Genomic DNA, 27909 nt, shown 5'->3' on the forward strand with positions numbered 1-27909 from the left:
GCAGGGAGATACCTCCCTGCTCTGCTATAGTGGCGTCGCTACAGTAGTAGCAGCCGAAGCAGCTGCTAGCGGCGCCATGGAAGGTGTCGCCGGGCCAGGGCGCTTTTAAAACAAGCAGGGGAAGGGAGCCAGCCCAGTGCTCCCTCCACCTGCTGTACACCCCGGCCCTGCCACACAGTGTACAGCGCACAGCCATTCGTCCGAATGGCATCAACTCCTCCTCACATGCACTCTGCGCTGTGAGGAGGAGGAGATAGAGCGCAAGCCACGGAAAACCCGGCCATCACTCGGGACACATTCCGGTGATGGCCGTGTATTACCCGGCCCCATAGACTTCTATGGGAGCCGGGCGGCCGGGTACCCGGCTGAAAATAGAGTATGTCCTATTTTTTGACGGCCGGTTTTCCCGGCCGTCAAAAAATCGGTCGTGTGAATAGCCCCATTAGTGGTCTATTATTCCTAATGCAGCCAGGTGCTGGCCGATTTATGAACTGCCGGCAACCGGCCAGGAAACCCTGTTGTGTGAATGAGGCCTTAGGGGCTGCTAGTGAAATGAATAAAACAAAAAAGCAACATTTATCTATCCTTGCCTCCGGTGATCCAGCGACGGTCCCGATGCCTGTTTACATGCACGTAGCATGTGACGGCTGCAGCAAATCAGAGGGCTCAATGGACCTTTGTTGTATTTCTGGCATTATGCCAGAAATATGGTTCATCACCTGAGAGCCCCGCTGAGCCCTCTGATTGGCTGTAGCGGTTACATGCATGTAAAGAACCACCAGGACAGCCTCCGCAGCGACAGTGCTGGATCGCCGGGGGCGAGCCTAGGTAAAAAAAATGTCACTTCCGGGATAAACTCTTTAAGAATCGATCTTAGGACTACTGCAGGTAAGAAGGCATTGTCGATACAGAGAGACCTGCACAAACAGAATACCTTCATATCCCAAATTTTTGTCCTGTATTTTTATTAAAATAGAGCAGTACATGTTCTTAAAGGGGTTGTTCACACCAGGTTCATGCTTCACAATTTAAAAGTAGTTTACCTTAATCTCTAAACTCAGTAAAAAAAAAAAAAGGAAACAATGTTATAAAAGTAGCATGAAATAAAAACACAAATGAGTTAAAATGGTTAGATTGCTGTTGGCTGAACGCCCTCTCCCCACTCCCCCGTAAACCGCATGCATGCTTATTTATTTTAATGAGGAGAGAAGAACACATACTGTAGCTGCCAGACACTTCTGACAACTACTTATCTCCTAGGTGAACAAGGGATTAACCATGTTGAAATCCAACATGCCAAATCCTTCTCTCTCCAAATGTCTGCCATCTAGGGAATGTGGGTCTAGCCCATACATATTGGATCATCAGCCGATCCCGCTGAGACCGGCAAGTTCGGCCGACATTCATTTAATGTGTATAAAAAGTTTTATACATGAAAATATGATATGGAATCAGTCTTATAAATTGCCTTTACTGGGCTGCACAAGACATGTGCCCGGGTTGCCTATATGGTGAATACCACTTGAGCCGTGCCTGTTGTTAATCACCATAATAAATACAGATACAAATATTTCTAAACGATGGTCCACAATAATTTAGCGTTCTCTAATTCCTTCTTGCTTTCAAGGTGCCTCGCTTTACACATAGAAACAAAACTGCGAACAGCAAAATTGCTGTGTAGCCAAATCCATAAGCAAATTGTCTAGATGATAAAAAGAATTAGATGAATTGTTTAATTAAGTGTTAGTTATATCCTCAGCACCTGCTTAATTGGCTGCTCTGGAGGCCTTAAATTTAGGGGACAGTGATTTCTCATAGAAAGTAATGGAGCCACAATGCAGTTATAGGGTGTTTAATTTAATATGGTGGAGAATTAGCTATGATAAAATACCTCCTCGGATCCCACTGTAATATACTTGCAGGAGATCTTAAAATAAAAATAATTGCTGGAGATGATGTGAGTAAAAGCGTACAGCGTATATATCTGCTCTCTTCTGTAAAGCACGGCGCCACACTGAAGTCCAAGCCATTAATTTCTAACGTGTTCCATGCAATGTACTTAACATGATTTACACGTGTGTCTAACCCGCCAGAGCTCTTCCTTCCTTAGTGGAATTCTCATTGGAATTAGTGGTTCCATGGAGGACCAAGACGATCATATCCTGGAAACAGTTATATGTAATTAAATGTATGGTGTTTTTACACTAGACTGCCTGTTGTTCGGTATTTGTTTAATGCAAATGAGGTTGTTCAAAATGTATTAGTATAAAACACCTGTTCTCTGCTTGTATATACCAGCCAGCGGGAGTGCAAACTAGATTTTATCTAACACCGTTGCATAATGTGACACTCTAGGAATATTTCTCCATATATATTAAACACATGTCGTATAGTAAATGGGTTATTCTTTAGGGTAGAAGATTAAAGATATACCACGAAACAAATCTACGAAAAAATGTATCAATATAATTTTATAAAATTGGATTTAAATATATTTACTCCGTCAAGTAAAATTTCAAACAGATATTTAAATGTGTTACATGTTGATTTTGTAGTGGATTTTACCCATTGCACTGCAAAAGGTGAAATTTGAGGCAAAAAACTGCCAAAACATCTGGTGACATATAGGGCATGCTGTGGAATCAAAAACCGCAACATGACCTAAAGTCTATAAATCTCCATTCAATAGCATTATCCTGTGCTTTGGTGCAAAATCTGCACCGGAAATCTGCAGCAAATCCGCACCAAAAATATGCAAACAAATCTGCCACTAATGTCGACTTACTTGGGAATGGGAGACTATGTAAATAAAGGGAAAGTACCCCCAGGGTAAAAATAATTTGAGAACTTTAGTCTATGTTGAATTATGATGTTAATTTATGAGAGTAAAATTTAGATTAAAAAAAGAAGCTATTTTTATTACATATTTTAGGAATGTACAATTTACTATGTCTGGTAATATCGTTATAGATAAATATGTTCTACAGTCCAACAGTAGTGCAAGAATCCACAGCACACACTATGGGGGAGATTTATTAAGACTGACTTTCATACGCCAGTCTTAACTCCTTAAGTACACAACCTGTTTTCGCTTTATCGACCAGGCCATTTTTTTCAAATCTGACGTGTCACTTTATGTAGTAATAATTTTGAAATGCTTTCACCTATCCGAACGATTATGAGATTGTTTTCTCATGACACAGTGGACTTTAAGTTAGTGGTAAAATTTGGTCGATGCATTCAGTATTTATTTGTGAAAAGCACCAAAATTTTGAGAAAATTTTAAAAAATTAGCATTTTTTAAAATTGAAATGTATCTGCTTGTAAGACAGATAAAAAATACCGCACACAATAGTTACTAGTTCACATTTCCCATATGTCTACTTTATGTTGGCATCGTTTTTTAAACATTCTTTTATTTTTCTAGGAAATTACAAGGCTTAGAACTTGCAGTAATTCCTCACATTTTCCAAAAGGCTATTTTTTTTAGGTACCAGTTCAGTTCTAAAGTGACTTTGAAGGCCTTATATATTAGAAACCCCCCATAAATCACCCCATTTTAAAAACTACACCCTCAAAGTATTAAAAACAGCTTTTAGAAAGTTTATTAACTTTTTAGGTGCTTCACAGGAATTACTGCAAAGTGGAGGTGAAATTTCCAAATTTCATTTTTTTGGGGGGAAAATCTGATTTAATCAATTTTTTTCTCTTACCACAGAAGGTTTTACCAGAGAAACGCTACTCAATATTTATTGCACAGATTCTGCAGTTTTTAAAAATATCCCACATGTGGCCGTAGAGTGGTAATGGACTGAAACACAGGCCTCAGAAGCAAAGGAGCACTTTTGGCATTTTGGGGCCTCCTTTTTATTAGAATATATTTTAGGCACCATGTCAGGTTTGAAGAGGTCATGTGGTACCAAAACAGTGGAAACCCCCAAAAGTGACCCCATTTTGGAAACTACACCCCTCAGGGAATCTATCTAGGGGTATAGTGAGCATTTTTGACCCCACAGGTTTTTTGCAGAAATTATTGGAAGTAGGCTGTGAAAATCAAAATCTAAATTTTTTTCAATAAAATGTAGCTTTAGCCCAATTTTTTTCATTTCCACAAGAACTAAAGGAAAAAAAGCACCCCAACATTTGTAGAGCAGTTTCTGCTGAGTAAAACTATACCCCATATGTGATCATAAGTGGCTGTTTGGACACACGGCAGGGCTCAGAAGGGAAAGAGCGCCATTTGACTTTTGGAGCTCAAATTTAGCTGGAATGGTTTGCGGAAGCCATGTCGCATTTGCAAAGCCCCTGAGGGAAGAAAACAGTTGAAACCCCGAAAAGTGACTCCATTTAGAAAATTACACCCCTCAAGGAACTTATCTAAGGGTATAGTTAGCATTTGACCCCAAAATTATTGGAAGTAGGCCGTGAAAATAAAAATCATTCAATAAAATGTAGGTTTAGCTAATGGCTTTTCATTTCCACAAGAACTAAAGGAGAAAAAGCACCCCAAAACCATCTCTAGTTACAGAAGTGGTGGTATGGCTCTTCACACACACTGACCATACAAGTCTGTGGAGAGAGGAGGGGGAGCAGGGGGAGGGAGCAGGGAGAAAAAGACACAGACACGCTGCATATAGAATTCTATGGAGGAGAGTGGGAACAGGAGAAGGGAGCCAAGTGAGACACATACAGGCTGCCAATAAAAGTCTATGGAGAGGGGAAGGGGAGCAGAAAGAGGTAGCAGAGTGAAAGAGGAGACCCAGGCTGCTAGTAATTGTTATTCTCAGTAATGGATTCTCAGCTATACTGCTCATTACTGCTGTATAATCTCCTCCATGCTGCTGTGGCTTCTATATGGTAGGTGAGCAGGATTGTCCTCTTTTATTTGTGCAGTGTATAGAAGACATGATAGCAATTAGGTTTCACTTACTACCTCAGAGAAAGCTGAAAATTAGAGAGGGAGCCTGCAAATTGAGAAACTGCTAATGAAATGCAGGATACAAGTCATAAAACCTAAAACAGTGTTGTTCCTCACGTACAAACATATGACAACTTATTCTGAAAAGACATAGCACAAGATGCCCTATTCTAAAAAGATTCAAATATAGAAGTGAAACAAATTCATTAAAATCCATCAGTCTGGAAACGGTTACAAAGCCATTGCTAAGGCTCTGGGACTCCAGCGAGCCCCAGTGAGAGCAATTATCCACAAATGAAGAAAACAGTGGTGAACCTTACCAGGAGTGGGCGGCCTACCAAACTTTCACCAATAACTCATCAACGACTCATCTAGGAGGTCACAAAAGAACCCAGACGAACAACTAACGAAGTGAAAACCTCACTTGCCTCAGTTAAGGTCAATGTACGCAATTCCACGATAAGAAAGACACTGGGCAAAAATGGCAACCATGGGAGAGTTGCAAGGATCAAACCTCTGCATTTTTTCACAAAACTCTAGCATCTATCTATCTATCTATCTATCTATCTATCTATCTATCTATCTATCTATCTATCTATCTATCTATCTATCTATCTATCTCATATCCTGCACTAATGGTCAGAATCATAAAAACCTCAGATCCTGGCTGTTTAAGCCCATAAACAACACCATCACTATCGATCACTGCCTATCTAATACATTTTGTCTCACATCTGCCTAAAACTATTGTCCATCCATCTATCCATCAAACCTACAGTATGTGTATATTAATATTTTTCTGCTTTCATGGAACCTATCTGTTTCCGGCATCACTCACAGTTCCTTGTTATCAATACAGTTTTAAGTGCTTTTAAAGCTTTAGGATAAAACTCATTTATGTGTGATACATTAGATGCCACCCTAAAGCCATATCTGATCTCACTAACTACAGCGTATCTTTTAGCTCAGATGGATTACGATGCATTTCTGTTAATGAGTCCGGCAGCTGACTATACAAACAAGCAGACAGAGATAATCCGTAGAGCGGATTAAGTAACATGCTCAATAATCATCTAATAAATGTATTTTTTAGTAGAGCCTTCCCTGTGAAAACAGTCTAAAATAGAAACAAAGATGTGCTCACACAAAATATATCTGACTCTTATTAAACACGTAAAACTGCAAATAAAAAATAAAACAAGTGTGATTTACATGACGGTAGACACTGTAATTGAAATGTATCAAAGACATAACAACTGAAGCAGCATAATGCCTTTAATGTTTTCTAGTATCTCCGCTTGGGCCACTTCCCAGAATATATATTATGAGCATCACTTAGGAACACAAAAGGGTTTACAGTCATCCAGCAACTGGAGTTTATAGAATGACTCGCATGTGTCTCTGGACCCATGTGCAGCCATAAAATTCTAGTCCTATGAATTGCAAATTCTGTAAACTCATGGGACGTTTAATCTAAATACAAGTATAACAAGAAGCTGCACATACAGTACAATAAACTGTACCCTGCTTATGCCTGACGGAAAATGAAATAGAAAAACTAGAGCAAGCTGATTAATGTTTGTGTATAACGGAGTGGACCTGCTACAAAGACACATTTAAGGGCAGACAATGATTAAAAAGCATCCGGATTTGTTCAGCTTTTAGATGAATGTTCGCATTTTCCATATTAAAATATACTGTCTTAAAAGTTTACAAGTGCAGATGACTACAGTCTCTGCCCTTGTAGTGTTTGACATAGTCATCTATCAAATGTGAAGATCTCAGAGTTTTCCAGTCTTAGGTGTCCTATTTACACATTCGGACAAACGTAGGGCCTGTTCACATAATGTTTGTGATGTCCGCTTAATGTGTGTGTCGGGGAAGCTACTGATGTACATGCTAAACAGGTCTATAGGACTCTATTAGTCCGATGGAGGCTAAAACAGTATTCTTTTGGACTCCACCAAGCTGAGATACGTTATCTTTTTATGTAGGATAGAATAGTGTAGTAGACTATGCTTTTCCAAACCGCAAAAAAAGTAGACCGCACAGTATACTTTTTTGTTTACATGGGAGCCTATGGATGACTAATACCATATTACAGGTATACATTTAATGTATACGTTATGGCTTTTCAATAGCTTTTCATGACATTTTAAAATTTAACTTTTTACACTGCACTGGGTGTGGTCTCCATGTTTAAGACAAGCCCGAAAAAGGTGCAATTTTTGGCGCACATCTACACTTCGTAGCAGGCATAGATTTCATTTTCTGACATTCGAGCAGTCCAAAATGCAGTAAATGTATTAAAAGGCAAGCCCTCCTTATAATAAATTTGATGCCATTTACTCCAATGCACCTTTATTTTTTTAGACTGGCATATGAAGCACCAGTCTTAATAAATCTACCGCTAAATGTTTGGACCAAATTGCTAGGTAAAATAAGCCTTGCCTGACTTCTAATTCTGTCCAGATTTAAATATGGATTCTGCATCTGGATCCAGAGAGAATCTGCAGCAATTTCACCAGAAATGCATGTGAATGTGTTTTTGATCAGATGGTCACGAAAATAAATGTTTACTGTGTGCCCTTGTGCCCTCTAGTTTACAGTTAAATACAAAATGCTCCCTTTAAATTGTCCAGACATTCAGAAAAGGCTCCTGTATAACCTGAACATTGTTTGAACAAAAAGGTTGAGCACTCTACAATGGGTGGCCCCTTCTTCACAGATCAAAACCCAGTTCATTTGTATGCAGTGTGGTTGCATTATTTGAGGAATTGGAAAGAAATAGAAGAAATGGTGCCCATAATGAACAACACGGCTGTATCCGTTTTCTAGTGAAAGTAAACTATTAAAGGTTGTTCAGACTTGTTACTATAACAACCAATACTGTTTTCACATATAACGACCCTATTTAGTCAGGGTGACAACTCTATATCGACTACCAACTTCATAAGTTCTTATAATAAAGAGAAGATCATTAACAGTATTCAGAGAATGACATATAATGGATAGAACAGTACATCTGAGTAGTTACTATGACTAATACATCCATTTTTATTCTGCGCTAGTTACCACACATTAGAACCCGATCAGTGTAATAATGCTCCTCAAATTATGAACTTTATAGCTACTCCAAAGATAAAGTCGATAACAGTATTCCGAGAACAGCAGATAATGGACAGGTGAACTACAGTATATGATTCAGATGCTTAGGGCTAGAGGCAGGACTTAATAGGAGCCTGTAAAAATCACGATACATAAACTAAAAAAATGTAAAAAAATAGTCCAAACTTTTACAACATTATATTATTGTTATATTATTATATTAAGTGGTGAGTGCGGTAAAAAAAAAATTAAACGCCAGAATCGCTGTTTTTTGGTCACCTCATCCACAACAAAAAATGGAATAAAAGTGATCAAAAAGTTTTTTGCACCCCAAAACAGTACAAATAAAAACTAAGCTCTCACATTGTTCAAACGATGGAAAAATAAAAAATGGCTTTCAGAATATGGTAACACACAACAAATTTTAGATAACAATTAGTTTTTTTCCTTGTAAAAAGCAAAAAATAAAAAACCTATATAAATTTGGTATAGCTGTAATGGTATTGACCCGCAGAATAAAGTTAACATGTAGTTTTTAAAGCACATTAAACGCTGTAAAAATAAAACGAAAAAATCAATGGAGGAATCACAGTTTTTTTCAGATTCCACTCTACAAAGTAATTTTTTCCCGTTTTCCAGTACATTATATGGTACAATAAATTATGCTGTGAAACCTACAACCCATCCTGCAAAAAATAGTACCTCATACGGCTATATCGACAGAAAAATAAAAAAATTATCACTTGGAAATTTGGGAAGGAAAAAGCGAAAGCGAAAAAAATAAAAAATTACTGCGGATGGAAGGGGTTAAGTAAAATCAGAATATGGCAGTAAGGAATAGAATCTGAGATTCAGATTGGTTAATATGCTATGTATCACAGAGATTTCATGAACTCTAATTGTTTCATGGTGTGTAGTATTGTTTAATTGACTTGATTGGTGCAGTAAAAGTCCCATCATTCATTAATTTACAGTGTGAATTTTTTTAATTTCAAAGAATTTTATTGAATGTTTACAAGAGGTTATAAAAAAATATAGAACAATGGCTTTTTCATACAGGTCAGAAAGTAGACAGTTAATCAAATACAAAGACCGTAACTATATAATGGTACGATAAATTGGGCTAGAAATTTCACATATAGCTAATAACAACTTTGAGAGAAGTACATTAACCCCCTTAACGACCGCCCACCGTTCTTTGATGGCAGGCGGTGGGGGTGCTTCATCTACGGCGACGTCTTTTGGCGTCGCTGTAGAAGAGGCTGATGAGCGCTCATCCTCTAAGCAGGAGCTGTAACTAACATCTCCTGATCTTAGAGCAGCCTTCTGAATACAACTGGGTTCGGAAAACATTCCAACCCCAGCTGTTTAACCTTTTGATCGCTGTGGTCTGTGACTAAGAGAACTCCCCTCTTTGATTGCGTCACTGGAAACCTGGTGACGCGATCGAAGACCGGGGAATCCTTCTGCAGTCAGCCCTGGGGCCTAGAAAGGACACTATGTGCTGCCCTAACAGCAGCCTGTGTCATAGTGACACAGTATAATGTATTAGTATACAGGAATATACTAATACATTATAAGTAATAAATAAGGTTGTATATAAAGTTATCTCTTAATTGGATTAAGACCTTAATGACCACCCATACGTGTTTTCACGGTGGCCACTAAAGGTACTTATGCTCCAGCGCAGTGAAAAGGCGACGCTGTGACATAAGCCTGGCACGGGTGTCTCGTTCCGGTTAGAGCAGGTGTCGGGCTATCTAAAGAGAGTCGGGCACCTGCTCTAGCGGGCGGGATCGAAATCAGCATCGATCCTGCTCATCTGTCAATAGCGACAGCTGCATCTAAGTGGTTTGAGAGGGGGGGGCTCCCTTTCTCACCCCATCGGCACAGCCGCGCTACGTGGGTGTGCCGATGGTTTTTATGGCAGCCGGGGGCCTAACAAAGGCCCCCAGGTCTGCCTTTAGTGATTGCCTGCTAGGCCTTGCCAGTTTTACACTGACAGGCAATAATATACTGCAATACAGAAGTATTGAAGTGTATTATAAAAGCGATCAAATGATCCCATAGTGAAGTCTCCTAGTTTAAAGTTTAATAAAGTTTATAATAAATAAAATCCCAAGTAAAAAAAATTGAAGAATCAATTTTTTCCCCTTACAAAATGCTTTATCATGAAAAGACAAAAAAAAAGTAAAAAAAGTTACACATATTTGGTATTGCCGCATCTGTAGCGACCCTAACTATAAAACTATTACATTATTTAACCCGCACAGTGAACGCCGTAATTAAATAATATAAAAACAATGCCAGAATTGCTATTTTCATCCTGCATTCAATAAAATTTGCTAACAAGCGATCAACAAGTCGTATGTACTCCAGAATGATACCAATAAAAACTACAAGTCGTCCCGCAAAAAGTAAGCTTTTATACAGCTGTGTCAGCAGAAAAATAAAATACTTATGGCTCTTAGAATATGGCGACACAAAAACAAATCATTTTGAAAAAAAACAAGTGTTTTTTATTGTGTAAAAGTAGTAAAACATAAAAACAATATCAATTTGATATTGACGCAATCATAACAACACGGTGAATAACGGTACTATGTTATTTATGCTATTTATACCACACGGTAAAGGGCGTAAATTTAAGACGTGAAAAAAAAGTCACAATTTCAGGTTTTTTTCCATTATCCCCATAAAGTTACTAAGAGTTAACCAATAAATTACAAGTACCCAAAATGGTGCTATTAAAAAAAATACAACTTGTCCCTCAAAAAGAAAGCCCCTTACAGCTATGTGGACGGAAAAATAAAAAGTTAGAGCTTTTTGAATGCGGCGATGGAAAAACTTTAAAAATTACTTGGTCATTAAGGCCAAGTCACTATGGCTGGTCACTATGGGGTTAAAAAAATGTAACAATAAAATTAATTGATTTTAAAAATGTCCCAAAAAAATATTATTTTGAATAAAATATATATTTTTTCCCATGCATTACATAAAAACAAAAAACTACTAAAATTAGGTATCTACACGACCGTAATAACCTGAAGAATTAATTTAACCGTTTTTTTTGTGTCAAACGTGAACAGGTTAAAAAACAAGCAAAAAAATGCAGAGACTTGCTTTTTCCTATATTCACACCGTAAAAATAAATTATATAACTCACACAGTGAACTTTTTTCTACTCCCAAGCCATGCAAAAATAAAATACAATTTCTCCCAAAAAAAAAAACAAAGAAACAAGGCCTCATACAGCCACTTCAATGAAAAAAAATTATGGCTGCTAAAAAGCAGAGGCAAACACTGAAAAATGTAACTGGTCATTGAGGACTTTTTCAGGCCCGGTCATTATGGGGTTAATAGTTCAATAATGTAGTGCACATATAATTCCACAGAAGCGAACCTAACGATTTTCAAACTAAACAGAACGAGAAACAAAAAGAAGGAGAAAAATTAGAGAGAAAGTATAAAGAAGAGAATAAAAATGGAAAAGAAAAAAAAAAGAAATTTGTCGGAATGGCGGGAGGGAAAGGTAATAAGTTAGGATTCACGGTTACCCTAATGAAAGTCTAGTATGCCACTCATGCGGATGTACATGGGCCCCAGATCTTGAGAAATTTCAGAGGATACTGGTGAGCTGTTCGTTGGTCATGAAAGTTTCCAGTCTGAGTATGGAATTTATGCTTTTTTCAAGGCATTAGCTATTGTTTGTTTAGCTGCTAGGAAGATAAATGTAAGTAATCGGTATTGCGCTCGAAGGAAGGTCAGAGGATTTGTGATGAAGTAAGAAGCTTCCCAGGGATTTCTACTAAGAGAGCTCTGTCTCTTATACTGGAGACCACGAGAATGTGAAAATGTTTGACATATGTGGTCAAGGGACGTGGGGAGGTATGAGGAGCCATGATTTTTGAGAAAAATGGTAAGCCAATGTTTTTCATATACCTATCATTTTCTGAGGGAGGGATTGAGTGTTTGTCTTTCAACGTCACTAAAGAGAGGAGGCAAGATGAGGCCATTTGCTTGTCACCATGAGAAGGAAAAAAAGTTGTCTAAACTTAAAGGGAAAGCCCTATTTTCCAAAGGGACTGAAGGGGAGGGGAAATAAGTTTGCCCAAAAAACCACATCCCAAATTTGTAATGAATGTCCCATTACTGGACTGAGAGGTGTTGACCAGAGAGCTGACGGCACACATGCAATTCATTGGCAAAGGGGATACATTAGGGATCTTAAAAAAATAAAAATAAATAAAAAGCAGCATATCTGTTGTAAAGCATAGCTGTAAAGTTGTAATATAGGGGCTGCCTAATAAAAACATGTGATATGAGGGAACCCAAAACCTCCTTCTCATTTGTGAACTTTCAGAGTGTGGTGTGGATTAGTGGGTCATCTTATTTTCCATATAAAGGGAATAAGGCATTTTTGGAAATGTTGTAGGAAGCAGGTGGGGACAGAGATGGAAGGGTTAAAGTAATTTAGGTAATAATGGTCATTTTAGTAGCATATATTCTGCCTAGCCAAGAAATCGTTATATGGAGACCAGCTAGACATAAGACTAGTCATAGAGCGCAACTTAGGTGGGTAGTTAAGTCCTTATATAGTGGAGTGATAAGAACTCCTAAGTAATTTAGTTATTTCGAGGACCATTGAAATGAATAAGAGGCTTGAAAGAGCGAGACAGTGTTCTCAGGTATGGAAATGGTGAGGGTATGTGATTCGGAATCATTAATAATGAGGTCGGAGCTCTTACCAAATGTTGTGAGGATAGAGAAGAGATTGGGTAGATTGGGGAGGGGTTGAGTGAGAATCAATAATATGTTGTTAGCGAGAATACAATTTATTATTCAATTCTGCTACCTCCAATCTCTTAATATCTGGAAAGACTCTGATGGCTGCTGAGAGGGATTCTATAGATACTGCAGGGGAAAAAGAATAAAGGAGAACCCCATAGATAGTTTGAAATTTAGAGTGGAGTTAGACATTAAACTGGGAGGTAATGGCAGTTAAAAGAGGTGGCCTGATTTAGACCATCCCTTTTTGTTAGCAGGGTTTTCTGACGATAAGCTAATAATCGGGTGTCCCACTAACGTAACCCCCAGCAATAACTTGGCAGTAAGTGATAAATTTACATGCTACAGGATTAATGGCACATTCACATTGAAATCAAGATGCATGGATATCCCAGGTCAAGATAGTAAGAGATGTTCTTATGGGACCCTCTCCAGGATGGCTAATAGATGAGGACCCTGTATTGGAGACCCCCTCTATTAACTTATATTGGGTTCAGATACATTGTAAGAAAGATCTGTGATAAAAATCTGTATTTGTTAGATGCTGATTTTCTTGCAAAACTCGGCGTGGATTTGATTGCAAAAGAGAAAGGATTTAGCACATTTAAAATTGCGTGACAAGAATCTGCAGTATTTCAAGGTGGTTTGTGAAATTTGATTTTGTACATAGCCTGCTTAGTAGAAATAAAACTAGCAGAGGTTATTATACAGTAGCTGAATTGTTGATCTGTACTTTCTAGAGTGCAAGCTACTTGCTGCTTGTCCACTACAACAGACAGTAAACCCAATAATTCAAACAATACATATTACTCATAAAGTATCAAATAGTCAAGTACTGAGTATTCACAGTAACTACACGGGTATTTTGTGGTCTCCATGTCAATATACAGAGTATATACATTTCTACACACATACGCAGGTGAAAAAAATTAGAATGAAACATTTTTAATTATTTTTTTTCCCTTTGCAATTTATATGATAATTTGTCCTTGTTCAGAAGCTTGGATGAGTTATAAAGATTCACCGAAGAAAAAGACAATATGAGAACTGTACATTTTGTACACGTTAGCAGTTTTTTTCTAACTAGCTATAGGTGTTAATTATATTTGTTGTATAAAGGGAAAATCCTTAGAATTTTTTTTCAAAAAAAGCAATAGTTTCCTACCAAATGAGAGTCACCTTTAAGAAAAAAAAAAAACTTGGATAGGAAGGAACATTAATTCAGAACCTCAAAGGGCGATGTATGTATATATATATATACATATATATTTATATACACTACCGTTCAAAAGTTTAGGGTCACTTAGAAATGTCCTTATTTTTGAAAGAAAAGCACAGTTTTTTTCAATGAAGATAACATTAAATTAATCAGAAATACACTCTATACATTGTTAATGTGCTAAATGACTATTCTAGCTGCAAACGTCTGGTTTTTAATGCAATATCTACATAGGTGTATAGAGGCCCATTTCCAGCAAACATCACTCCAGTGTTCTAATGGTACATTGTGTTTGCTAACTGTGTTAGAAGGCTAATGGATGATTAGAAAACACTTGAAACCCCTTGTGCAATTATGTTAGCACCGCTGTAAACAGTTTTGCTGTTTAGAGGAGCTATAAAACTAACCTTCCTTTGAGCTAGTTGAGAATCTGGAGCATTACATTTGTGGGCTCGATTAAACTCTCAAAATGGCCAGAAAAAGAGAGCTTTCATGTGAAACTCGACAGTCTATTCTTGTTCTTAGAAATGAAGACTATTCCATGCGAGAAATTGCCAAGAAACTGAAGATTTCCTACAACGGTGTGTAACACTCCCTTCAGAGGATAGCATAAACAGGCTCTAACCAGAATAGAAAGAGAAGTGGGAGGCCCCGCTGCACAACTGAGCAACAAGACAAGTACATTAGAGTCTCTAGTTTGAGAAATAGATGCCTCACAGGTCCTCAACTGGCAGCTTCATTAAATAGTACCCGCAAAACGCCAGTGTCAACGTCTACAGTGAAGAGGCGACTCCAGGATGCTGGCCTTCAGGGCAGAGTGGCAAAGAAAAAGCCATATCTGAGACTGGCTAATAAAAGGAAAAGATTAATATGGGCAAAAGCACACAGACATTGGACAGAGGAAGATTGGAAAAAAGTGTTATGGACAGACGAATCGAAGTTTGAGGTGTTTGGATCACACAGAAGAACATTTGTGAGACGCAGAACAACTGAAAAGATGCTGGAAGAGTGCCCGACGCCATCTGTCAAGCATGGTGGAGGTAATGTGATGGTCTGGGGTTGCTTTGGTGCTGGTAAAGTGGGAGATTTGTACAAGGTAAAAGGGATTTTGGATAAGGAAGGCTATCACTCCATTTTGCAACGCCATGCCATACCCTGTGGACAGCGCTTGATTGGTGCCAATTTCATCCTACAACAGGATAATGACCCAAAGCACACCTCCAAATTATGCAAGAACTATTTAGGGAAGAAGCAGGCAGCTGGTATTCTATCTGTAATGGAGTGGCCAGCGCAGTCACCAGATCTCAACCCCATAGAGCTGTTGTGGGAGCAGCTTGACAGTATGGTACGCAAGAAGTGGCCATCAAGCCAATCCAACTTGAGAGAGGGGCTTCGGGAAGCATGGGGTGAAATTTCTCCCGATTACCTCAGCAAATTAACAGCTAGAATGGCAAAGGTTTGCAATGCTGTAATTGCTGCAAATGGAGCATTCTTTGACGAAAGCAAAGTTTGAAGGAGAAAATTATTATTTCAAATAAAAATCATTATTTCTAACCTTGTCAATGTCTTGACTATATTTTCTAGTCATTTTGCAACTCATTTCATAAATATAAGTGTGAGTTTTCATGGAAAACACAAAATTGTCTGGGTGACCCCAAACTTTTGAACGGTAGTGTATATATATATATATATATATATATATATATGCGATAGAGGACTTTAATTTATATGTTGCCTAGGATCCCAAAAGGAGGGGTGGTTGCAAAGTTAAAAGTGGGGTCTGGGCACTGGGACCCTGTGTTTTATGAGTTTGTGGTTGACCAATTGACATGCCATAATAGGCTTATTTGATACAAAGTCATTACCAACATAAGTGACTAATGCAATATATTATATATGTGTCTTCTACAGAGAAATTACATTTTAGACATACTGTATATGTAGGTTTAGTAGGTATGTTAAAAAAAAATGAACATAAAACACAGACGTTAAACCTTGCTTATTCATCTTTCCGTCAAGACATTTAATGGGAATAAATCACCTTTATCTTTTTTTAGTTAATAAAACTATATATTGAAACATATCATTTTTCTAATATGTTATTATTCTCTGATTGTTACATTTTTGTATTCTATTTCCTGTACATGATAATGGGGAAACCATCTTGCCTGAGCTGCAAAAGAATGTCCAGAGATTTACTTTACAGCAGGCATCTTGTTCTAAGAAAACAGTCATAAAATTAGTTATTGACTTCTATAGGAGAACATGTATTGTGTTCTTGTGCATGTATCAATGTTATTGTGGCATGCTCTGTGACATGTGCAGTTAGAAGGCCATACACAGAAGATGAAAGTCGTCCAAAATGTTAAAATTGATTTAAAATTGTAGACAAACAATGAGTGATTAGAGTGATTACGACTGTCTGACAAAAAAGTGATTGGTCATATTGGATTTTTTTGGCCACTCATCGCTACTTCGTGCTATGTTTTTAGATTTTTTTTTATTTTTTTTTTAACTATGTCCCTGTTATGGAGTATGGCATGTTGATAGTCGTTTTGTTTCTATAAATGATCCGATGTACGAACGATCGGCCGCATTGTGGTTGATTCTGATCTTAAGTGTATGGCCAGATGTAATCTCTCTCCTGGGGTGGTGAGGAGGGCGAAGGAGTGGGTGAGCTGTCCCCATTATCTTTTGTCAATGGTGAATCCTGTGTTATCTGCCTCCAGCTTTATAATAGAGGTGTTAACTTTCATTGTAATCCTGTCTGTGATGATAATGAGATGACTGCTGGAAAGTGATCTCTACAAACCTAGAAGTAGTCACAGTGGTCAGTGTGTATGGCCACCAAACCAAAAAAATATCCATATGTTTAATGAAAAAGGTCCATTTATGCTCTGTTCACGTGTCTGTTTAGAATGGAAACCATGACGCATAGTCAAAACCGTTGCACGGCGGATATTACCTGCGCCTGACAGAACCCACTGACTTACAATGGGTTCCGCCGGGCTGCGCCATGGCTTCTGTGTTTTGACCGAAAGAATGGTGCTGGATTCTGCGCTATGCTCCCTGTCAAATCTGCTGGGACTGCCGACAGAGGCTCCAAGAGCCCCTGACAGCAGTGTGAACATATCCTTAAACAAGAGCTTGGTTTTAAATGATTAATTCCCTTTAATCAATCTGTCCTTTCTTTGCTCCTGTGCAGCAGAGACTTTGTATGAGACAGTGAAGTTGTATGCATTGTGACCACTAAGATATTGAAGAAATGAAATTCTATGGAATGTATAGTACCATGTATACAACAATGTACAGCTCTGGGAGAAACACAATAGATTTGTTTTTTTTTTAAGTATCCTTCATCATTTTGTCTTTCAGTGTGATCTTGAATACATATATGAAGAGAGAGAAAGAGAGAGAGTAAGATCACTTTTGATATACAGATACAGTATTGCGTACACATATATATTTTATTACACATTAGATCTATGTGCTTCTTGTTGCTAAGAAAGATAAAAGCTTTTCATGCCAGGGCTGTCTTCTTATCACAAACATGTAAAAGATGAATGCTTTGCTGTACAATAGACATGCCTGTCAATGATCATCTCTACATGGAGCATCTATGGATTTGCAGAACCGGCCTTGCAATTTTAACTTGACAAGTGTCACGTGCAATTATTTATTTTGCCACTTTTTACAGCTTCAATTATTAGTCCACTAATCTGTGGCATGAGGATGCTTTGGGAAAATGTAAAATCAAACAGCAATTCATTACTTCATCTGCCATCAATGAACATTGCCTATGTGCATGCAGGGTTCTCCAAGCCATGCCACTGTATCACTAATTGGCAATCAGAATTGCCTGGCATCTCACACATCTTCACAGCCTCTCCATAGGTGGTCCTAGGAGCGGCTGACACCTCAGTGGTATGTTGCTTACTGTTGCTGATTGCATCCCCGTCAGAACATTGCCTGTATATACGTCTACTTGACAACATCTCAGTAGGCTCTTACATTTGATTTTATAGAAGGCGATTTGATACTGCTGTTCTGAGCTAGAAATATTTAAGCTGTCATTAAAGGTAAACACAATTCTTCGTCTTTTGTACAGTCCTAGTTTGAGAATTTTCACTATATATTTTACAGAGTTGGTTCATTGTATAAAGTGAAGCTGACAAACTTATTCATGCAACTCTCCTATTGCTTAAAATCTAATATTATTTCATAATGTTTCCAAATGATTCAATGGGCATTTACAACACACAAGAATTTACTGTAATCAGTATAGTTGTTAGGCGTAACACCAGTATATACCAAGCTGATAAAACGTTCATTACATCCATTTGAATATTCACGCTGATAAAACCTCAGAAGCAGAACTTGCATGTAGTGAGAAACGGTATGTTGGATCTCCTTCTATACGTTTTTATTACACCAATTCCATTAGATGAGGTGACACCATTTTAATGTCAACACACTCATTTGTCAACGTTTAAGTCTGGTAATTCCTAACAGAGAATTTGTCACCCCTTTAAATTAGGGCACCTATAAAATCCCCATAGTAACACAAAGCTACTTTAATTTTAACAACTGCCATCTGATTGTTAATTCTTAAATATCTACCCTCCTAATGGATATTAATTGAATTCGTACAACACAGGGAGAATTGCAAATGTTTTAACAATAGTAATGCATACTGTAGATAGGAGACCCAAAGGGCAATATGTGAAAAATATGAATGTGTTTCCAAACAGGATCCATCTTAAGTAAGTGTCTTTAAAGTACTCTGCTTTTTATGTTGTTTTATATCATTCGTAAAATTAGTAAACAATATATTTAAAAATAAATAAAACCTTCCTTTTTGATATTCATTGCAATCAATTATGCATCTAACACAAGCCGGACCAAAAAATATTTGTTTACTTTTGCCCCTTCTTTTGCACTTTTTTAATTCTCTTTGAGTTACCTTTTTGACAATAACAACTCCTTCCTGCGTTTCCTTGTCTGTGATGATTTCAAACAGGTTGTGTTCATCTCCATCAACGATTTTGTATTCTGTCTCAGCATTCACACCTTCATCTGCATCATTAGCTTTGATTCTGCCAATTGTAGAACCCACAGGGGAAGACTCTGGGGCCCTGAATTGATAGGTACCTAGAGAATGAAAAATAGCTTTCAAAAAAGGTTTTAATGGTCCCTTCACAAGCTTCAGAAAATATAATTTGAACAGACTTGTAATAAAAATACCACAAACAGATTAAAACAGCTGAAGTAGTTGAGCAATGAGAGCATTACTATAAAATAGACAGGGGAATTAGGTAGAAATCGGATATTATTTTTATATTTTCCTAATACAACTAACATCTCCCTATGTTGTTGTGCAGACTTTGAGCAATAAATAAGAAAACAAGTTCAGTTCTTTGTATAGTTGGATATAATGAAGCATCAAGAGACGTGCAGGTCTGAATATTGACATGGACTGTCTAAAGAGGGAGCGCCGCACAAAACTTTCCAATATTGTAATATTTGTATATATTTTACTACTTGTCAGATTCTAAGACCCCCACAATATGTATGTGCCAAGCATACGTCAAAAAACTGAAGTGGTCAGATTTGCATTTCACAGTCACTGACATGAAGCAGAATGGGTTCTTTTATGTCTGGCATAGCAGCATGAATTACTAGTCTCTACCGGATGAGCCTAAAACCTGTCTGACATTGACATATGACTGCCTACCACAAGATACAGATTTTTTTTGCATCATCCTGAATTCACTTGTAAATGCAGCCCCAGGCGCTACTTATCTTTTAAAAAACATGTAGCTCAATGTTATACCTTTATTCTGCACTAGTAATATTTTTCATTTGTTTCATCAGATGCCAATAGTATGGAACAAAAAATATCAGACCCAGCTATAAAACATTAGTCGGTGAAGATATGAATATTGAGCTTACTAAACTTCTTACATGGATTTACATGTTACAAAAAGTGACATTTCTCATTTTCTTAAATTGAATACTATTTCGCTCGCTAAAACATCACCTTCTATAATTGAGGACAAGAAGTTGTATCCATAGGTAGCCATTGTGAGGGTGATGGAAATCAGTTTTGCTACAAATATACAGATAATTTCTTGCTCTTCAATGTCAACGTCCCTTAAATTTGCTCCCACATAAAACCATTGCGCCTCCTGTACATACTTGGATTAGTACGCAAGGAGAAGGCAATCCAACATTTTCCTACCTGCAGACCCGTATTACGTTCAGTATTAATGTTCAGAAACCAATGAAATCTGTCTAGGGTAAAACTGTATCATTATATATCCACAATACCAAATGTACTATTTAATATACTTGGCATACTAATAGAGCTGTCAACATAATGTGCTTATTCTAGATAGTATCATAATGAGGATACTGTTGATGCCCAATTATAATACATACAATATAATAGCAATAAGTTACCAGTGTTGAAATAGAAAAAGGGACTAGGGTGGTCACAACTACATACCAAATGCAATTCTACTAGGGTGGACACAAGTAAATACCAAATGCAATTCTACAAGGGTGGTCACAAGTAAATTCCAAATGCAATTCTACTAGGGTGGCTGGATGACCCAGTTCAGCAGACGGATCTTGCTTGTATTTTTTACAACAATTTTTTTGATAAATGTTTTTTATATTTTTCACTGTTTTGCTATTTTTATTGTCAGAGATCTAGGTCACATTATATAGACTTTCTCTCCTCCAAACATGTCGCCCATTGGAGCATAACCTATGTTCATGTAGAGTGTTTTTTGCATTATGATTAGCCCCTTAACTATTTTTATGGTGTTCACATTTTATGTGTTTTTAGCTCATTGTCTGTCATGTATATGTTTTTATATATGCAAAACACATGAATATTTTGGGAGGGCTGATGATCATTTGTGTACCTCCTCTTTCTTCTTTGGTGTACATCAGTGTTGAAATAAAACTATTTTTCTACAGTACTGCATGAGATGCCCAGAGGAAACATTCACCTCTTTTTTGCCGGGGCCATATGAGAACACAGGTGGAAGATGAAGAAGCTCCATAAGTTATAATTCAAAATAAATTATGCTAGCATATTTCATCACAAATATTTTAAACGTACGGTAACTTCAACAGCATGGCCAATTTCGGGATAGCAAATCTTTCCTGGCCAATAATCCCAAACGTCTAATTGGGTTACATTGAAGAATGTTCTATTGTGTGTTTTAGCAAACACTACAGCTGTAATGGACAGCCTAGGGCTAGACAGAGGACATTTGAAATATTGACTCCATTTTTATTCCATAATGTTATTACCTTTGTGCGGCTTTTTTTGACTTTTGTTTTATGGTATTGCTTCCTGACAAACAACAGTGGGAGTTCAAAGGCAGATGCTACACTGGGATGAACTCTTAGAATAAAATAAGTTAAAGCTTGAGACGTTTGAAATGCACGCTGAACAAAATGTGTAACGATACATTCATTTCAAACATGATTACATTTCATGGTTAAAGGAATCACAAATAGTTTCTCAAAGGAATAAATGTTAGGAGCTCTTGTTCAGGGTAAGAGCAGACTCCGTTGAATTCCAAACAAAGACATTATCCTTCGCATCGATATATAGGATATACAGAATTCAAAATATCCTGGTAAAGCCGGAAGGCTGAAAAATCTGCCAGCAAAATAAATCAAAATGCTCTGTAGAGCAACATTTAATACTATTTTCATCCCTGTGGGTTTAAAAATGCGAGGAAACCGTTTCTCTGCCTTAGTTCTTATTTTCCCGTAATCTGGAACAGCTCAGAAGAAAATAAACAGTAAATGGATCTTACTCTGAGGGAAGCGCGGAGGGTTGTCATTGACATCCGATAGAGTGATGTTTACAGTTGTCGTCCCGGACAGTCCTCCCATCTGTCCCCCCATGTCTTTGCCCTGTATAACCACTTGATACTGCTCTCTGTTCTCTCTGTCCATTTTTGGCAATGCAGTCTTGATGACACCTGCAATAAAAAACAATAATTTTATAATATTGAAGGTCATCTGGTAGAGCAGTATGTGACAATATGAGTGACCTAAATATTAGGCGTCAGGAGATCCATAAACATTTACTAAAGTCAATGAGACTTGCCACAAGATGTGTATTTACAGCTTGCTTGGAAGTGTCTCTGTGGTAATAAAAGTGGAGAAAGGTTTTTATTATAACAACTAGATTTTTCCCTTTGGCCTTTTATACTACTTTTTAGAACAGACATTTTTCTTTTTTAACAAGGAGAAAAATAAAGTTTTCTTTTTATTGCAGTCTAGTTATAGCACCTGTTTAAAGAATAGCAGAGCAACATATAAAGAGCGAATTCCTCGAAAACGTGTATGTAACACTGCCTGTTTTCTATACGGCTGGATTCACACGCAGCTTTGCGGCATTTTTGGTGCAGTTTTCATTGGCATTATTAACAGCTTTGTTTTAAGATAAAAAAAACTCTGACCAGATGTTACCTTAAAGTCTATAGTAAATGATTGAAAAGTCTATATACTGGTCATATTGGTTTGTGGCGCTTTGGCTTCAGTGACATTTTTAAAAATGCAGCATGCTCTGGGTATGGCATTTTTGTTCTGCCTTTTTTCCCTATGGGCTTCTCGATAGGACTTCGAAAATGCTACGAAAAACACATGTACAAAATGAAACTAAATTAAAAACATTAGAAAAACCTAAGCTAAAAATGCAATAAAAAAGCATGTTACATTTAAAAAACGCTGGTGCTTTTACATGCTTTTTTTCATTGAGTTTGAAACCGAGACAAAACCCCTCTGTGAATGAGGCCTTAGGCCCTGTTCACACTGAGTTTTTTGCAAGCGGAAAAATCTGCCTCAAAATTCCATCATGAATTTTGAGGCAGATTTTGACCTGCCGGCAGAAAACATTTGCTGCGTTTTTCAGCTGCGGCCATTGAGCGCCACGGTCAAAAAACGCAGCGAAAACCACTTTCTCTGCCTCCCATTGATGTCAATAGGAGGTCAGAGACGGAAGCGCCTGAAGAAAGGGCATGACGCTTTTTTTCCCCTCAAACATTTTTTTATGCTTGCTGCAAAAAAACGCCTCTGTCTCCAATTCAAATTAATGGGAGACTTTTTTGGCGTGGTTTTGATACGTTTTCCGCTTCAAAAACAGCACCAAAAAACTATGTGTGAACAGGGCCTTAAAGAGACTGTCACCACATTATAAGTGCCCTATCTCCTACATAAGGAGATGGGTGCTATAACGTAGGTGACAGTTGTGGTTTTTATTTAGAAAAACTATCTATTTTTACCACATGAGGAGCGATTTTAGCTTTATGCTAATTAGTTTCTTAATGCCCAAGTGGGCGTGTTTTTACTTTAGACCAAGTGGGCGTTATACAGAGGAGTGTATGACCCTGACCAATCAGCGTCATGCACTTCTCTCCATTCATTTAGTCAGCGCATAGTGACACTGCGTTATTCACTGTGTGCTGCCTTATACCGACATATTAACGTTACTGAAGTGTTTAGACAGTGAATAGACATACCTTCCAGACAGGAAGTCTATTCACAATCCCGGCACTTCGTTAACGTTTATGTGGTACTTACAGCAGAGCAAAGTGTAATCTGTCATTTACAGCGTGATCTCGCAAGATTATGCTTGCTCTGCTGTAAGTACCACAGAACCGTTAGTGAAGTGTCGGGATTGTGAATAGACATCCCATCCTGGCTGAAAGGAATGCCTAGTCACTGTCTAAACACTTCAGTAACGTTAATGTGTCACTATAAGACAGCACATAGTGAACAACGCAGGGTCACTATGCGCTGACTAAATGAATGTGCATGACGCTGATTGGTCAGCGTCACACACTCCTCTGTAAAACGCCCAATTGGTATAAAGTTAAATCACGCCCACTTGGGCATTAAGAAACTAATTAGCATAAAGCTAAAATCGCTCCTAACGTGGTAAAAATAGATCGTTTTTCTAAATAAAAAACACTGCTGTCACCTACATTATAGCGCCTATCTCCTTATGTAGGAGATAGGGCACTTTTAAAGTGCTTTTTGATAATTGATGTCAATCAGAAAAGTGCTCACACCAATTGATTTTAATAAAGAGGTGATGACATATGGATGGCCATCATTGCTCTGAAAATGAGGGGATGTGACCTAGTTCTGGATATTGGTAGGGTCCCCACTGAGCGGTAGCCCAATGATGTAACTTTCATGATGTCTAGTTGGTGTTTAATTAAAGCCAGTCATAGTAAACCCTATAGTATTTGATAAGTTAGATACGTTTTTTTTAGTGTGCATTCTCAAATCAGCCTTTTAATCATGAGGGAACCTCTGAAAAATCTTTTTCCATGATGAAAACCCCCTACAAACCTGGATCTATCATTCTTTTCTCACACAACACTTCTCATATTATAGTGACTCCTATACTGCTGTACCTTGAAAATGCAATTGGGTCAAATATATTCCAGTGTCTATTGCGCTTATCTGAGCAAGATCTGATACAGTCAATGTAAGGGCAGAGAAAGATGGCTCTGACTTGTTAAATGTTTTGTCCGCCCCATGCCAGGCATGCCTATGTGCGAGCTGCAGATCAACAGAACCCTGGTTGGGAAACACTGACTTAAATGTTTATTTCACATTTTCTATAATTTATTCATAGGTGTAAATATAAAATTATAAGCTATTCAGATGTAACATTTATTTTCTGGAGAATATTACACAGGAGACCTCAATGTGTTTTGTACCTGCTGGAGGTGTGAAGTGTACGGAGTTATTTACTATTGTGTACGTTTGTCGTTACGATGCCGCAGTTATTGGTGAATGCATTCATTCGTATACCTTCCGATGTGTGATGCTTTTCATTAAAGCACCATATAATGATGTGAAAGAAATAATATAAAGAGATGATAATTACATTTGCATTTCTAAAAGCCATGGCACTTTTAATCAGTGCAGGCCCAGCATTATTAATGTGTGTAAGTAGCTCTGTGAATGTGCTTTCAGATTCTAATGAAGAATTGGAAATATAAATATATATATATACAGTGAAGGAAATAAGTATTTGATCCCTTGCTGATTTTGTAAGTTTGCCCACTGTCAAAGACATGAACAGTCTAGAATTTTTAGGCTAGGTTAATTTTACCAGTGAGAGATAGATTATATTTTAAAAAAAACTGAAAATCACATTGTCAAAATTATATATATTTATTTGCATTGTGCACAGAGAAATAAGTATTTGATCCCTTTGGCAAACAAGACTTAATACTTGGTGGCAAAACCCTTGTTGGCAAGCACAGCAGTCAGACGTTTTTTGTAGTTTATGATGAGGTTTGCACACATGTTAGGTGGAATTTTGGCCCACTCCTCTTTGCAGATCATCTGTAAATCATTATGATTTCGAGGCTGTCGCTTGGCAACTCAGATCTTCAGCTCCCTCCATAAGTTTTCGATGGGATTAAGGTCTGGAGACTGGCTAGGCCACTCCATGACCTTAATGTGCTTCTTTTTGAGCCACTCCTTTGTGGCCTTGGCTGTATGTTTCGGGTTATGGTCGTGCTGGAAGACCCAGCCACGAGCCATTTTTAATGTCCTGGTGGAGGGAAGGAGGTTGTCACTCAGGATTTGACGGTACATGGCTCCATCCATTCTCCCATTGATGCGGTGAAGTAGTCCTGTGCCCTTAGCAGAGAAACACCCCCAAAACATAATGTTTCCATCTCCATGCTTGACAGTGGGGACGGTGTTCTTTGGGTCATAGGCAGCATTTCTCTTCCACCAAACACGGCGAGTTGAGTTAATGTCAAAGAGCTCAATTTTAGTCTCATCTGACCACAGCACCTTCTCCCAATCACTCTCAGAATCATCCAGATGTTCATTTGCAAACTTCAGACGGGCCTGTACATGTGCCTTCTTGAGCAGGGGGACCTTGCGGGCACTGCAGGATTTTAATCCATTACGGCGTAATGTGTTACCAATGGTTTTCTTGGTGACTGTGGTCCCAGCTGCCTTGAGATCATTAACAAGTTCCCCCCGTGTAGTTTTCGGCTGAGCTCTCACCTTCCTCAGGATCAAGGATACCCCACGAGGTGAGATTTTGCATGGAGCCCCAGATCGATGTCGATTGACAGTCATTTTGTATGTCTTCCATTTTCTTACTATTGCACCAACAGTTGTCTCCTTCTCACCCAGCGTCTTACTTATGGTTTTGTAGCCCATTCCAGCCTTGCGCAGGTCTATGATCTTGTCCCTGACATCCTTAGAAAGCGCTTTGGTCTTGCCCATGTTGTAGAGGTTAGAGTCAGGCTGATTAATGGAGTCTGTGGACAGGAGTCTTTTATACAGGTGACCATGTAAGACAGCTGTCTTTAATGCAGGCACCAAGTTGATTTGGAGCGTGTAACTGGTCTGGAGGAGGCTGAACTCTTAATGGTTGGTAGGGGATCAAATACTTATTTCTCTGTGCACAATGCAAATAAATATATATAATTTTGACAATGTGATTTTCTTTTATTTTTTTTTATATATAATCTCACTGGTAAAATTAACCTAGCCTAAAAATTCTAGACTGTTCATGTCTTTGACAGTGGGCAAACTTACAAAATCAGCAAGGGATCAAATACTTATTTCCTTCACTGTATATATATATATATATATATATATATATATATATATATATATATATATATATATAGGTGTATATGTCTGTATGAATGCGTCTTCAAACACTGATTATATATGTATTAATGGGGTTGTCCAAGACTTAACTATAGGCTTAATCAACTTTAGAATAGAAAGTGATGGACTCCATGCCATTGTAGTACCAAAGTCGAGATCTCTGTCAACCAAACAGAGCCCTTTCAACGTACATACAGGCTTCAATGGGTATATAGGTGTATATAGGTGACCTGTCTCCCTCTTTATTCTAAGAGGATCATTTTAGTGTACGGAGAATTTATTTGACATCTTAGATGTGCAAAACACGATCATATAAACATTAGGCAGTTCTATAAACAACCGTTGAAATGAAGAAGCTGGTTATTCAGTCATTAAACTTACAGTAGGCGTAAAATTCACATTAAGACATTTTTTTCCCTTTTTTAAGGCAGGGATTTTTTCATTCATTTTGCATTGTATTCACTGTGTAAAGCTTAAATGTCAATTATTTCTTTGTTATTAGTCGTGATAGAGTATGACTGTAGTGTCATTCATTGTGGTTAAGGAATGGAACTTAGGTGTACTCGAAAAACATATTTTCCCCTTTTTACAGTTATATTTTTTATTTTTTTCCGGTTCTGATGTGCAGTAACACTTTGAATGGAGTTTGAAACCAACCAATGAACTTTTACATGAGTCCGTAACGCCTCCCAGAGATCAAGGAGGGACAGGGGAGATGCATACTGAGCATTATCTGTTTGTGTCTGGTGTTAAGGCCCTAATACACTGGCCAATTTTGGCAGGTGCAGCGAGCGCCGGTCAACGAGACAGCTCGTTGATCGGCGCTTGTTTGCTCCTGTCACACGGAGCTGTGTGTATGAGGACGAGCGGTACTATATTGTCATGTTTACACATGGAGATGTGCTGCCGACAACGATAATATTTTACTTTTTTAAAACGATACGATCAGCAGATAAAAGAGTGTTTGCTTGTTTATCTGCTGATCGCTGCCATGTTCACGCGGGACAATTATCGGCAACGAGCGTTCTATGAACAATTGTTTGCCCGATAATTGCCCAGTGTAAAACCCCGTTTACTATTCTGTCTTATCTAAGCCATAGGTGTCATTAAAAGCTGGTTTACACAGGCAGATTTCTGCCAATGACGAGTGCCAATCGACAATACAAGAAGTCGATCGGCGCTC

General features: G+C 37.9%; 1 protein-coding gene across 2 annotated transcripts in view; it reads right to left on the reverse strand.

Moving 5' to 3' along the window:
- The window catches only part of LOC142651717 (cadherin-6-like), a 283558-nt gene that overhangs the window by 43231 nt on the left and 212418 nt on the right, over nucleotides 1–27909 (reverse strand). For both annotated transcript variants that reach the window (XM_075826744.1, XM_075826745.1), the window contains 2 exons: nucleotides 21875–22042; nucleotides 18997–19184 (listed from right to left, as the gene is read on the reverse strand). In XM_075826744.1, the coding sequence (XP_075682859.1) occupies nucleotides 18997–19184; nucleotides 21875–22042 (356 nt within the window). The remainder of the gene's footprint in view (nucleotides 1–18996; nucleotides 19185–21874; nucleotides 22043–27909) is intronic.

This window comes from Rhinoderma darwinii, chromosome 5 (assembly GCF_050947455.1).
Source record: "Rhinoderma darwinii isolate aRhiDar2 chromosome 5, aRhiDar2.hap1, whole genome shotgun sequence".
NCBI classification, from domain to species: domain Eukaryota; kingdom Metazoa; phylum Chordata; class Amphibia; order Anura; family Rhinodermatidae; genus Rhinoderma; species Rhinoderma darwinii.